This window comes from Pezoporus occidentalis, unplaced genomic scaffold (genome assembly GCF_034315485.1).
Source record: "Pezoporus occidentalis ecotype Australia unplaced genomic scaffold, CSIRO_AGI_Poc_V1 ctg96, whole genome shotgun sequence".
In the NCBI taxonomy this organism is placed as follows: Eukaryota; Metazoa; Chordata; class Aves; order Psittaciformes; family Psittacidae; genus Pezoporus; species Pezoporus occidentalis.
Genome location: NW_026916325.1, coordinates 1,248,614 through 1,263,643, shown reverse-complemented (window position 1 = coordinate 1,263,643; position 15,030 = coordinate 1,248,614). Strand labels below are relative to the sequence as shown.

Below are 15,030 nucleotides of genomic sequence, written 5' to 3'. Positions count from 1 at the left end.
TCTTGGTATTTTGCTTTTCTTTTTGTTTTAGATCTTAATGTCTTCACTAAATGCTATGCAATTCTATCCAGAGGAAAACACATTCTCACAGTGAACCAAAGCTTCCCAAATACTTCCATCAAGTTTTGGCCTCTGCTACATGTCTATTTGAGATTTGAATCTTCACCTAATTGCTCCCAAGCAATTGTGCTTTTTCTGCTAGGTTCCTAAATCCCAGATAGACCTGTGCTTTGAAAGAAATGCCTTGCAGTCTAAGTAAGCTGCATCAGTCTTGTTATACTACTTAGTGTAGTGCTAGGAGACCAAACTTGGGCTTATCTTGCTGTGTGAATTAGCACAAAGCCAGGGGCTTTTTCAGGGAGGGGTTCAGATGGGCCTAACTTCTACATCTTGTTAAAACCCAGCTGCTCTATGGGGAGCTGGGACTCCTCAATCTGTTAAATGCAGTAACAGCATTTGTGGTTGCATGGCAAATAAGATAGAGAGTAAAAGTAAGTCAAATACTGCCTCCTTACAAGCTGAGGTATATGCATATTGTTATGATTGTGGGTTGGTTTTGATTTGTTTGGTTTTGGCTTTTTTAGCTACTGCCATGTAGACCTGGAAGGATAGGCCTGGCTTTCCTAGGCTCAGGGAATATGGAGCCATGGCAGCTACCAGTTAAAAAGCTCTCCCAAGGAACTGACTGAAGTCCTTTCCAGGAGGCTTTCTTCCCCCTCACCCTAAGCACACCTATGTGCAGCCCAAATGTGTAACCATAAAACCTCTTGGCACCTATATGGTGCTCCTTAGCATAGAATTTCAAAGTGCTGTGGTGAGCAGCCCCAGGCTCCCCTCTGCTCTGGGGGTTGAGTTCTCTGCCTCAGAGCCTGGGCTTGTCTAAGGAACCTTTTCCTTTAACTACTAGGGAATATTCTCTCTGAGGTACTCGCCCTTCCCACCAAGAGAGAATCTGGCCTGCTTGCTGTCTTCAGGGTGTTTTGCCTAGGTGTTATTTCTGCCAGCAGGCAATGCGCTGCTGAGCCCCTTTCATAGGGCAGGCAGAGAAGTTGTCACTCTCCTGAATTCAGGTGGAAAAACCTGCCCTGGAGAGTGAAGCTGTGCAAGCCTCCTGAATCCTGGGCTAATACCCTACTTATTAGGCTTCCTCCTTCCAATTGGTGTGCTTTCTCCTAAATAAGCCACCATCGCATACTCCCAGCTGCACTGGAACAGCCTCTGGACTTTGAGGTCTGAGAAACCCAGAGCCTATCCTCATGCTGTTGATAGCAGCAACTCCTCCCTCTAGAAGCACCAACTGCCTGTCTGATGGCATCAAAGGAGTTAACTTCTGTAAAATCTACTATATGTAACCACCTGCTCTGCCCTGCTTTATTCTTCCCTAATACAAGGTTTAGGATTGTTGTGGGGCAGAAGTTCCTCTTTTCTCTGGTTTCTTCAACTCTCTCTGTGATCCCACCTGGTCTCCTCTCATCAATTCACCTAGAGTGGGGGCAAGGGTGCAGCTCTGAAAATAAAGAACTTCTTAAGAAAGCAATTGGCGTGGTCTAGCCATGTCACCGATGAGCTGATGCCCCTTGTTCATCTTTCGTCTTGCCTTTAGCCTGCTTCTCTGCACTGCTCTCCAGGGTCTTTGGGCAGGGTCTGTGCACAGTCTGGGCTGTTTCTCTTTGGCTCAGTTTGAAGCATGTTGTTCTTGTTATTGGGGGGAGCGGGTATATATCTGGGAACACTTTTGTTTAAAAGACAAAATATCTAGATGGAGAGTGCAGCAGCTGACAGTGGGACCTGCAGAATGGTGTAATTGTTTCACCGCTAAACAAGGGTGAAGGACTATTTGTTCAACACAATTGTATCTGGAAGCTTTTCCTGAGATTCTTAAATCCTTTTCAGTTAATTTCTGCAGAAGATTTTACAATGCTTTTCATCCCTTTTGTCTTTAGTATTTGAGCATTTGTCTGCCCCACTTTCAGCTTTGACTAGTATCACTCATGAGATTTCTTATATGAGAAAACTGTGACTAGAATAGGAAAACTATGTTTTGTGGTGGTGGCTGCTGTTTTAGTACTTACATTCTGCTCTCCAAGTTGGTAAGGAATTTCAGTGACATGATAACCTGGAAAACAGCACTTTTGGTGCTGGATGAGTTTATTTCAGTAAACTGGGGATTAACCCCAGTTTACTCTCCTGTATCTCTTTAGCACAGTAAAACATTCCGTCCTTTAGGTAGAACATAATTTAATTTGATTCCTTAGCCATGGCCTTCCAATACTTGGGCTGCTACTTTAGCTTTATTTCTATGCAAGTTTTTAGCATATTGTGTTAAGAGAAGACGTGTTTATGTGAAAGATGTCCTCTACTTCTCTAACTTGTGCAACTTTTCCTGACTGAGGTTCCACTTTTTTTTTGCCTATGTTTTATGGATTATTGTGGTGTTGCTGCTGGAATTCGTTATAGCTTTATGTACAGTCCTGGAGGCTAAACCTTGTACTCTTAAGTGTGGCACTTGGTCTCTTTCACATCAATTAGATTAATTCTGTGGATATATAGGAAAGGGAAAAGAGGAGGAACCTTGACTGCATTCCATTTTATTGAGAAAAAAAAAAAAAGCCAACATTTAGTAGCAGCAGGGCTTGTACCATCATGAACATAATAATTCAGCCTATTCTGAATTGGTAAAATGTCTATGCCCAGGGCAAAAATTACAAAAGCAGGGAGTTAGAGATGTTCTGTGTCAACTGGAGCAAGAATTAGTTTCTTTCTCAGAGGGGAGAAACAAACCTGGCAGCTCCTAGGAGCTCCTAGTCACAGACAGATACTGAACCTACCTCTGTCTCCTACTCATGCATCTCAGTCATACACACATGCAGGTGGAAGGAGCCATCCCCTGAAGGGGGAATCAGACAAATTAAACAGTGCAAGAAGGCAATGTATTCTAGTAAATTGACTCTATCTTGGACAAGGTCTTTGGTCCTTTTGCAGCACAGTGAGTGATTTAGGGCAGATGATTCCCTAAGGTCCATTTAGATGCAGTCAGGCTGTGCTGGAGCTCAAAATATTTAAAGGTATGTCAGCGGCCACTGGAATTCCGGAGCCAACGAACAGGCACAGGCAGGATCTAGTTCACTGCCACTGAAGCACTGAAGTGTCCTGAAATGCAAAACCTTGCCTTTGTGGCTACTTGCCTTCAGGAACAGGCTGCTCCAGCGTGGGTCCCTTGCTGGGTCCCAAATCCTGCAGCAAGCCTGCTCCACAGTGGACTTCCATGGCCTGCAGGGGCACGGCTGCCTCACCATGGGCTGCACCACAGGCTCCAGGGGAATCTCTGCTCTGGCTCCTGGAGCACCTCCTCCCCTCCTTCCTCACTGACCTGGGTGTCTGCAGGGCTGTTTCTCTCACACATTCTCATTCCCCTCTCCAGCTGCAATTGCTCCTGAGCAGTAACATTTTTCCTTCGTAATTATGCTATCCCAGATGTGCTGCCACCATCATTGATGGCTTCATCCTTGGCCAGTGGTGGGTCCATCTTGGAGACAGCTGCCACTGATTCTATCAGACACAGGGGAAGCTTCTGGCATTGTCTTGTAGAATTCATCCCTGTAGTGTCCCGTCCCCCCCCCCCAAAACTTTGCTGTGCAAATCCAACACAGCTTAAAAAAATATTCTCCTTATATTCTTGATAAAATCCAAAAGATTGTGAGAAATCTAACATGGGTTAAAACAAAACAGAAGCATATGGGATATGATTAAATATAGTTACATCTTGAGGGCCAGTGCTACCTGCATAAATTTGAACATAGCTTCTTTTTGAGACACTGATGGATTTCACGCTGTTTGCTGCAATATGCATGTACCATGTGAGAAGAGGACAGAGTCAGAGTAGGCTGAGCCTTGGACTAAAAAATGGTCAAAGACAATTGTATTTTCTTTCCAACAAACAGAGGGAAAGAGAAAAAGGGAGGGATACTGTAAAGTTTTGACTTTACAGTGCTCTGCTATAGGGTGTGTCCACAAACCTAAAACCTAAGCCATATGCCCCACAGGGATGTGCTGATACATCCATCCCGGTGAGGATGGCTTTTCTAGCCTGTTAGCTCCTGGTGCCTGCTCTAGCTACGCCTTGTATCTGCCCTTGGAGAAAAGATTAATCTGTCTTAACTTGCTCCACACAACTCAGCCCTGGGATTTGCTCCTCTTTCTGCATTCCTGGCCTCAGCACAGACAAATCTGATGAATCAGTCTGCAATGGGATTTACAAAACAACCCCTGTTTTTTGGTGGTGTGGCAAGAACTCTGTGATGTCTGTAGGAAGAAAGTCAAAGTAATTAAGACTAAGTTCTCAAGAGTTTGATTTTGGTTTGTGCTTTACAGGACTGTTACTAGCTGTAGGAAAAGGCTGATCTGACAGCTTTTAATAAGGAGCTATTATGGTTACTAGAGCCATCCTAGGTTTCAGTACACCTTGAGGGTAAGATTTTGCATCTTTCTGATACCTGAATCAATTTATTTCATGTCAGAGAGAAGGAAGAACAGGAAGATATTTCAGCCTGATCTTATTTGTTCTAGCAATTTGATGTAAAAACTGCTTCCATAATTTATCAGGCATTGAGGCAAGGAGGTTTTATACATTAAATACAGAAATATCATATATTTTTGTATATATTAATAAAGCAGAGAGGATTATAACAGCAATTTATCTATACAAAATGTCTGTTTATATTTCATTTTCAATATTTAGCAGTAATTGCTAGATTTTACTTAACAATCAGATATACAAAATACAAGCTATGACACTGGTATTTATTTGTTTGTGAGCAAAGATATTCTCATTATTACTTAGTTTCTTGATTTTTTAGGTACAGTGGAAAAGTGGATAAATAGACAATACTTGAACTAACCATACATGTTCTTCCTCATCCTAGTATTAAAGTGCGTACAAACCAATACACATAGTATCCTTATAGCGTTGTCAATTTTTTTGTTAAAATTCAGTTCAAAACCTATGGATTTACTATTGTCCTTAATACCCAGAAGATCTGTCAGAACAGCAATTAGGTAAATCCTAGGAAGATCAGTCGGCTTTTCTTTTTTCACTTTTGTATCAGAATAGGTTTAATATTTCTCAGAAGCTTATTACTAATAAAAAAAAAAAGAGACATAAAAAAGCAAAAAGACTTCTGTTTTAGCAAGCTGCAGCTCAGGTTTTTAGGCAATCCTACATCACCTTCCATCACCACGTCATATGTACAGCACTGGCCCTCGCTCTCCCTCCCTTGTTCTGTCCTCCTCTCACAACCCATGCTCTGGCAAGGAAGAAATTTTGCTGTTTTTTTGCTTGTAAAGACCCTGAGCGTGCCGGGGCGAGTGCTCCAGGTGGAGTCTACACCCGCTTGACGCTGTTGAGGAGCTCCGTCAGTTCGCTGATGTACTTGATGGTGTACTTCAGGGTTTGTATCTTGGTGAGGGGCTGTCCCCTCTGGCTGTAGACCGGGGGCAGGTAGTTGCGCAGTGTGTGGAGCGCGTCAGCCAGGGTCCTCATCCGCAGCTTCTCCCTCTCGCTGGCTTTCCTCCTGCGCTGGGCGGACATCCTCACCTTTGTGCCCTTGGGCAGCCGAGCCTGCCCGGGGCTAGGTAGGTAGGCAGGAGGAAAGTCCACCAGGCTGTAGCCCACCAGGCTGCCACTGCTGCTGCTGTAGGGGGTCTCCACTGCTGCTGGGCAAGGGGATGAGGAGTAGGATTCAAAGGAGGGTGCTGGGGATAAGCTGTGCGGAGATGAGACAGGGTGCAGCTCGAAAGACCCAGTGGTGCTTTTCCAGTCCCAGGACGATAAGCAGACAGAGTGTTCTGAACCCAAAGCGTCTTCCATGTTTATCAGTGTCTCATGCAGTTTGTCCATGCTGGAGGAGCGCTCGGGAGAAGCAATGCCCTCTGCCTGCCAGCAAAGGCTGGAGCCGCCGGCTGCGGAGACCTTTTTATGATGGAGGGAGGAAAGTGACAGAGTGGGAACGCGGGTTTGGTGAGAGGAGTTCAAAGGAGCAGCACAAGTGCTAAGATGGAAAATGAACTCCTGATGTGCTAGTTTCTTCTCAGTGATAATTATCAACCTTCAGCTAAAAAGCCTTTAAGCTAACAGGCAACAGAAATAAAGGAGGAAAAAAGATTATCTTCTTGCAACTAAACCAATTAAGGCTGCGGATCTACATTTAACATTGTACTGGGGGATAAGTGGTAAGAGAGGAAAAAGAAAATTAACCTTTTTACAAACAATTTACAGACATAGAATTTAATGGCTGCTAACACAAACTCTGATTTTAAGCCATTGAGCCCTGATTTCTGTGTAACTGAATGCAATGGCACTACAGCAGGGATGATTTGATTTGTGCTCACTGCTGCTGAAATAGTCTCTCATTATCAGCAACTTAATCATGAAAGTCAAAGATGTTTTTTTTTGGATTTGTCTGTGTTACGGCTCTTTAAATCCTCTTTTCCTGAGATTGCAGCTTCCCTCTGGATCACTTTGGTTTTTAGCAGCAGAAAGGAGAAAAGAACAGCAATGCATTCCCCCACAACTTGTAGATTCATTTGCTACTTTAAATCATGACTGGGAAATCAAAAAAGAAATCTGTAATTGTAAACAAAGTACCATTAAAAAAAAAAGAAATAGGAAAATATAATCTTACAAAGAAGTCTATTAAATAAAATACAGTGTATCAACTTTGGGCCTAGATAAATATTTTACATGGAAATGTCATCCAAAGAAATTTACAGATTACACGTGTGTAAGAGAAGCCTAGCTCTTTCTGTAAAGTTTTCTGTCTCTAGGACTCCATTCTTCTGCCAAAGAAACCTTTTCCCAGCCCTGACTCAACTCAACAGTGCAATTATATACTAGGCAGTTCAGTGAAAACATATATCCTATAAATTAATAAGATTAATTATGAGCACTTTTCATATCTAGGCTTCAGAAAAGCTTATAGTGATGATAAATGACCATTATTACGCTGCGAAAATGGATAAGCAGAAGCAAGGAGTAATTTACCCAAAATCACAGAGCAAATCGTTAAGAGAGCCAGGAAAACTGTCCAAAACTACTGAGCTCTGCAGCTATACTGAGCAGCTTGACTGCCAGCCGTGACTTTGTATCTGCCCATAAAGGAAGCAAAAAAAAAAAAAATATATATATATATATATAACGAAAAGAAGGGGAATAAGAATGACAATTTGGGGTAAAAGAAAAGTAGGATTTAGTTCAGAGATTTATTCTGTGGTAGCGTTCTCTGTATGCACCATAATCCACTCTGAAAAGTGGGGGGAATGCTTCAGCTGTGCCATTCTAGAATACACTTCTTTCTGACTGTGAAATCCTCACCTCAACTACAGAGAAAAACAACACAACAGTCCAATATTCACCATAATCATTGTGAGGGTTTTTGTGAGTTTTGGTAAGTTCAGAATCAAAATGCTGGGAAGCAGCTTGTGGGAGACAGCGATTTTAAGCTGAGCTGAGTAAGAATCAAAGAGTGAAGGATTTTTGCACTTCATCCCAGGCTGAGACAGTTGGACTATGATGACATCTAGCCCCTGTTGGCACTGCTGGGATAAATGTTGGATTTGATGATGTTAAAGGTCTTTTCTAACGTAGTTAATTCTATGATTCTGTGCAGAAACTCAGGGCACAGCTCTCCACAGTGAGGATTGCATTGGGGTTTTATGGTTACCCTGCCATTTTCTGAGCTCTGCTTTACTCATTTAAGGAAAATGAGTTGAAAGAGTCACAGGAATCACAAATGCCTGCTACAGATTAAAATTAACACAAGATGAATGACAGGTATTTTCTGTGACTTCAGTGAACAGATGTGTTTCATTGAGCATCAAGACAATGGTCACAAGGCCAGAAGTTAAACACGAGGCCTAATTTGGCATAAACAGGGGATTCATTTTTGTCCCACTTAAAATCTCTTTCCCACTCTTTTTCCCTTTTCCTCACCGTATTTGTGTCTATGGTGCCTTTTCCATTTGTGTGTCCTTGCTTTTACTTTATGTCTTTCCCTTTTTGGTAAACACAACAATTAGAAGGCTACAAATATAAAAAACCGGGAGTGGGAGGTGGAAGAGGAGGGACTTCTGTCAAGGTATGCCAAGAAAAAGGAGCTTGCAAATATATGTGTGTGTGTGTGTATATAAATATATTAAAAAACACACATATTGAACATATATGTATATATATATATATAAACTGCTCTGTTCAGCAGTTTTGATTATGGAATCATATGTTAATTATAGGCAGTCCAATTTAGAAGCAAAAATCTCAATATGTCACTTGTTTGCTGATTATAAACAATGCATGTTGCCAGTTTCTTTGTATTCCTCTTTTATGGGTAAATCATAGAAAGTGTTGCTCACACACCAAGGGGGAAAAGATTTTGTGCATGTCCAAGCTGCTGTTACTGTAGAGGATGGGTGAACACTGTCTGATTTCATCTTTGTATTCTAACATTTAGGGATTCAGATTAGATTGCACAGGGAAGAGGAATGCAAATTATAGCGATAGCTATATCTTTTCTTAAATCTTATGGGTAAATGTTTAGAGTAAGCATGACAGGATATTAGAGCATGTGGACAACTGCTCTGCTTGCATGAAAAATCACTGTATCTTATAAGCTTATGCTCTTCTAAACTGTTTCGCAGGCACAAAAAATTTACAGGCTTTTCTGTATTAAGAGATAAGAGGTTAATGCTCATACTTGAAAACTGTCTTGCATCTGTGCATCCTTGTTTATTACCATCATATTCCCTGGTGCTATTTGAGCTTGGACCCACCTAGTTATGTCCCAAATGTTGCCTAACTGTGATTCAGGAGATGCCACCAGAGGCATAGGCATGAGCAAAGGTTTTACCCATATGAAAGCAAGTTGTGACGTAACACATCTTCAGAGCCAAAGAAGGAGCTGTGGCCCTGTTGCTCTACTGCTGTAGATGCAGCCAAAGGTTCAGTTTTGAAAAACAGCCACCCATGTATACCCACAGCCCCTATGTTCTCCAAATGTACCCACATGAAGTGTGCCTCAGTTTTGGCCAAATCAGGAAGCTATGTAATCTCTCTCCACAATCCCTGTATGATCCATAGCCTATGGGATGTCTCTCTCCACATTTGCTGTACATAGCCTATGTAAGCCAACAGAGTCTCATGGTGTGTAGTTTTGGATAGCACTACATTTCCATCCATAAATGCAAAAATCCTCATTTAGGAAACTATCTTGCAAAGTAGAGACAATGTAACAGGCAGAAATTACCAGAACAGGTCACAGTGTTGTTTTATAACAAGGCTTTAAAAAGCACTATACAGAGCAAGGCATGGCTACAGGCTGGAGACCAGATTTATTTATCTATAGGCTATGACTATTTAATGTTTTCTCACTAAAGAGCTAAGAAAGTCTAATATGTCAGTTGGCACCTTCCTGGAAAGTAAATCTGTGGGGAAAATAAATCTTTATTTCGTACGCAATCTTTATTTCATTCTACCTCTCACAATTTTTAGGAATTCCCTTTTTGTCTGGCAGTAATGTCAGAACATTGAAGGCTAGTGAGTTATAAGGTTAACAACAATGAAACACAAACTGACACTTAACAATTGATGAGGCATTTTCTGCTTGACTGATAGTTTTGATTTTCCTGTCACTAATTTATCCTGCACTGTAAAGGCTAACAATTTAATCTTCATCTCTTTTAAAATGAAAGGTTCCTTGCTCATTTTTCTGAATTCATTACAGAAGAGAGGAGAAACATGTGAGGAACAAAAAGTTTTCTGTTCACAAACAAACATACATGGAATAGAAAACTTTTAGAGCTTCCATATGTGTCTGATTCAGGTTTTAAATTTACAGTAAGTTGTGCAAATAATCACTGTCATCCTCAAGTATGGTAGATAAACAATTTTTTTTTGTGTGAAGTTATTTAAAGACTGATCTACTTTATTTAACTTTTATTAGAGTATGTTTCCACCAAGCTGTGAGTTTGGTAGGAGAAACAGAATTGTAACAAAAGTAAAAACTCATATTGGATGAGAAGAATGAAGAGGTTGAAACTGAGTAAATATGGATAAATGTCTTTCAATAACACTACTCCCATAACAGTCAGTTTCCTTTACAATTAGGATGGAAGTCTAGTATTTTATTGACAAGAAGCAGACCATACAAATATCCTTGTAGAGCACTTAGATGATAAAGCCTCATCTTGCAGTTTGTACCATGAAAAAAAATCTATGTCTCAAAAGCTTTTAAAGTTGCTTCTCATTTAATAAGATATTTCCCAAGTATTAGCTGCTACTCTGCCCACTTGCTGAGAAGGTGGCTGTCACCATCCAGCTTTACAGAGGTGTGGATGAGGAGTCAATCCCCCATATATAAAATGTGGGGCAAGCAGCTGCAGGTCTCACTAACTCCAGCAGACGCAGCAGGTGTTCAACACTTCTGAAAAATAGTGTTGAACACCTCAGTTTACACCCAAGTTGGCAATAAAGGAAGGGAAGGATCCACCACATCTGTTATCCAGAGTCACATGAGCCACCAGACAATGCTTCTCTCCTTCTTAAGGCTTTCCCTCAACTTTGACAGATGCATTTATTTTTAAATGTGTAGATTTTGCAGCTTTTTTTTTAACTTGTGGAAGATGGTTTAATCTGGGTCCAACCTCTATTGAAATAGGTTAAGACATCTAGGTAAGCAAGCTGGTCAACAAATGCATACTTTTTCTCCTTTTTCTTTTCCTTTTCCTTTCTCTGTTTCCCTTTCCCTTTTCCTTTCATTTTTCTTTTATTTCTTTTTCTTCTTCTTTTTCTTTTTCTTTACCTTTTCCGTTTTCTTTCTCTTTCTATTTCTCTTTTTCCTTTTCTTTACCTTTTCCATTTTCTTTCTCTTTATCTTTCTCTTTTTCCTTTTCTTTACCTTTTCCATTTTCTTTCTCTTTCTCTTTTTTTTCTTTTTCTTTTCCTTTTTCTTTTTCTTTTTCTTTTTCTTTTTCTTTTTTATTTTTCTTTTTCTTTTCTTTCTCTTTCTCTTTTTCTTTTTCTTTTCCTTTTTTATTTTTTTTTTTCTTGAGGTTAATATGCTAAAGAACATGGATGAACAGCCAGCTACAATTCCCTGTAACTGGGAAAGAAGGCAGTAAGAGAACCATGACTGGTCCTGAGTCCAGCCCTATGAAAAGGAAGCCACAACCCTTACTATAATCCATAAAAACCATGTGTAAATTGGATGTCTAATTGTTATTACTGCCTTTGTCCAAACAAACTTGTGGCTAGCACAAAAGAAAACACTGTTATTCATTTGTAGTAAGACCAGAAATAGGCTAGTTCTAGTGCTGCTAAAAATTCCTGCCGTAAATGTTTAAAACTGTTAATGTTCTCAAGGGCACAAGTCCAAAATACCAAACTAGGAGCCTGCTCATGGAGAAAAGACAGTCAAGTAAGTAACACTGATTTCACGAGGACTTTGTATAGTGACAAGCACCTCTGTGGCATTGCTCTGGTAGGATCAGGACCTATCTATGTGCTTTACATCCTTAAATGTAAGTATTTGATCCTCCAAATAGTGGCAGTCTCCAACGATTGACAAGTGACATCAGCTCCGCAATTCATTTAAAACGTCTGATCTCTAAGCAACTGGCTTCCCAGATGAAAAGGCCTATGTGTGGAATTTACACCTAGCCACCTTTTAAGTAGGGAGTTTATTACCTAGTGGTTTTCAGCTGATATTTAGGAATGTCTTTTTAATACCCCTGTTAACAGAAGTTGAAAGGAGGTTTGACTATGTGGTTGGTCTTTAATGTCTACTGGCTGCTTCAGCCAGAAGGAAAGGGCAAAGCTGGGGGAGGAAGGGGAGCCTAACAAGGTGTATTTTGCTCAGAAAATGAAAAGTAACAGATATTATCAAAATAATAGAAGCTGTTTCAGTAGGATAACTCCATTACTGCTTAGCACAGCTTGACTGTACCAGATTTCACATTTGGTTTAAAAAATCTTGTTTGCTGTAATGGAATGGATATATTTCAGGTTTTTCTGGGAGAGGTGGAGAGTTACCTCTTGTAAATATTGCAGGATCATCAGGACTGCCTCTTTTTCTACCCAAAAACATACATTCAATTTAATAAATGATAAAGTATAATATCGTTTATTTCCAAGTGTTTCTTTTACTTACTCCATGAACATCTTGATGACTGCCCTTGCCATGTGTGATAGTGGTTTCACATGGCTTTTTAAAGAACCGAGATAGCACCTAAGGGGTTGTACTCTTGTTTTCCTCTATTACAATGGGCTTTCGTGCTCTGTGCTCTAAATGGTTCTTTTTGCAGCATGAGGAATTTTCCAAAATGAGGTAAATCTCACAAGAAATTCCAGTAACTAGGAAAATGCATTAAAAGCTCAGTTATGACTATTTCTAGTCAAGCTGCACAGCTAAAGCTGGGTAGCTTTGAAGGGACCTATTTTTCAATTGCTGTGATTACATTTCATCTTAGGCTGTTCCGTTTCATCCGCTGAACCTCCTCATCAGTATCTGCTCATTTCTTCCTCCCCTGTGTCCTAGCACTGATGCACAGAATTGCTGCATCCTGCTAATAGAAAACATGTTTCACCTCAGTGCTAAATGAAATTATGCTCTGGACACAGCCTGCAGTTCAGTTTAATAATTAAAAAATGGATCAATAGTCTGGATAAAAGACAGCATACAAGTGTTAGATTACAAATTTAATTTAGTTCTTACATTTTTCATATTCTGAAATAAAGCATTGTGTGCCTGTTGAAGCCACCTTTCACAAGCATGTGCTTAACCCACAGGTGAGGAACATTGATTTAAATTGCAATCTTAAATTTCTTGGCAAGTTGCTAAATCGTAATTTTAATCACATTCAATCCCACAAAAAACCAAGCCTGTCCTGTAGTCTACTGATGAATATTAATGGTATATTAAGTTTGGGATATTTTAATTTTCAGTTGCTATGAATGCTTCCACAAATTTTGCCTAACATATTACACTCAGGTTTATAACAATCCCATTAATATAAAGTAAAATAATTCCCCCTTCTTTTATAGGTAACACTGCACATACAGAGCTTTTCAGATTATACTGAAATGCAGGAAGTGGTTAACATGTTGGAGAGCAGAGCTGCCATTCAGAGGGACCTGGACAGGCTGGATAAAATGATCTGGGTGCAGCCTTGGGAGGTGTAAGGAAAGAGAATGCAAACACCTGTGCTGGGTGGGATAACCCCATGCAGCAGCACAGGCTCAGAGTGTCTGGACAGGAGGTAGCTTCTGAGAAGACTTGGGGAACCTGGTGAGTTGAGAGACTTGAGCAAGTTCAGAGGAGGATCACCAAGTTGGACAGGAGGCTGGTGAACACAGCCTATGGGGATTGCTCAGGGAGCTGAATCTGTCCAGCCTGGAGACAAGAAGGCTCAGGGGAGACCTTACCACTGCCTGCAACTCCCTGATGGGAGAGTGGAAAGAACAACCAAACTCTTTGCAGAAGTTCACAGTGGAAGGAGAGACAATGAACACATCAAGTTTTGATGTGGTGTCTTTGACCTTTCAATGATGCATTGTAGGTTTCCTGCTGTACTTAGGATGATAGAAAGTACCAATATACTTTTCCTGTCTGATTAGATTTTTGGGTAACAAGAGCATGGTGTAGAGGTCTATTCTCCACCCCTTAAGACCCTGCTCCCTTTCTTTGCCTCATTATTAGCTTTTATTTTTCATCTCAATTTTTTCTACCTCTAGCTTGTCCGATCTATGACTAAACATTATTTCTTTTCCTCTTTTCTCTGTCTTTTCCTTTCTCTTTCCTTGCTGTTGTTGGTTTTGGTTTGGTTTTTTTTTTTAGGTTTCATCTATTGAATTTTCAGTCTCTTTCTCATTTTTTTGGTGCTTCTTGGTACTGACAGTAGAACATGATGCCTTTTGTAACATCCCTTACCCATGTAAATCATACATCTCTGTTTATCTGCTCAGTTGCATGGATAAAATTAATTTTAGAAGCAGGAAACATTTAACTATCCACTTGAAACAGGCTTTTCAGGAAGTCCAGATTATTGATTAAATAGTTACAATAGTTACAGTATATAGTTACACATAGGGGCTCAGTTAAGGTTTGCAAAGTTGCAGAAAGTCATATACTTCAGGCCACTGCTGTTTAGAGAGCTCTTACATTGTTTTCATTTCTGTTTTGAAATGCATGGGAGCAAAAAACCTAAATTCCTACAAGGAAAACTTATGTATGGTAAAGTAAGTCCAGTTTGTAAATCTAGCAGATGGAACAAGGAGAAGGTAAAATGTAGAACTAGCAGGAAAAGGGATTACTAAACTTAAAGCTTGTCTTCACTCTGGCAGCCCATTCAACTGTATCTGCTGTCCAATTCGTCACTGATGAGACACAGACATCTGGTTTGCACCCTGCCTAAGTTCCTGCTTAGTTAATGGTAATTGGGATGTGTTAAATTAGCACATACATGAATAAGCAGGTAGATCTTACAACAGCAGTTATGCAAATCTTGAGGGCAGCTGGTCCTAGCTAAAATTCTGCTCTCTTAGGGTCCAGTTTGTTGCAGATCTGGGAGGACAGTAAAACGCCGTCTGGAGAGGCAGCACAATCACATGGACAGGAAATCAGTTCCTGTCCTCCACCCTGCTACTGACCTGCATGATCCTAAAGAGACCGCACCTTCTGCTTCTGCTCTCCCAAATCTCTCTTCCTTAGATATAGACTGCTGGTGAAAGGATTACCACTCTGCCAAGATCTACTATATGATGCCCACCACAAGGGTCAGCCTAAAGCTTGTGACACTGTCCTGTTACAAAATACTGCATAAACTAGAGAGAGTATCATCAGAAAACAATTAAAGCTAAATTCTCCAATTAAATATTGCTTTAAGCCAACTGAGCTCCCGGAGAAATTATTTTCTAAGGTAAATAGTAGCAAATGGGTTGTAGAAAGAAGGAGAGGAGAGGGAAGGGAAAATGGAGAAAGAAAGGGA

The 15,030-nt window shown here is 40.5% G+C and overlaps 1 protein-coding gene across 1 annotated transcript; it reads right to left on the bottom strand.

Annotated features, from left to right (window-relative positions):
- Positions 1–5,309: 5,309 nt before the first annotated feature.
- MSGN1 (mesogenin 1) lies at positions 5,310–6,895 on the bottom strand. Its single transcript, XM_062606368.1, has one exon. The coding sequence runs from the start codon at positions 5,894–5,896 to the stop codon at positions 5,381–5,383; it is 516 nt and encodes a 171-aa protein (XP_062462352.1). The 5' UTR covers positions 5,897–6,895; the 3' UTR covers positions 5,310–5,380.
- Positions 6,896–15,030: the final 8,135 nt, after the last annotated feature.

What these genes read in the sequence shown, in the direction of transcription:
- MSGN1 (XM_062606368.1), bottom strand. Translation starts at nt 5,896, where the DNA reads ATGGACAAACTGCATGAGACACTGATAAACATGGAAGACGCTTTGGGT.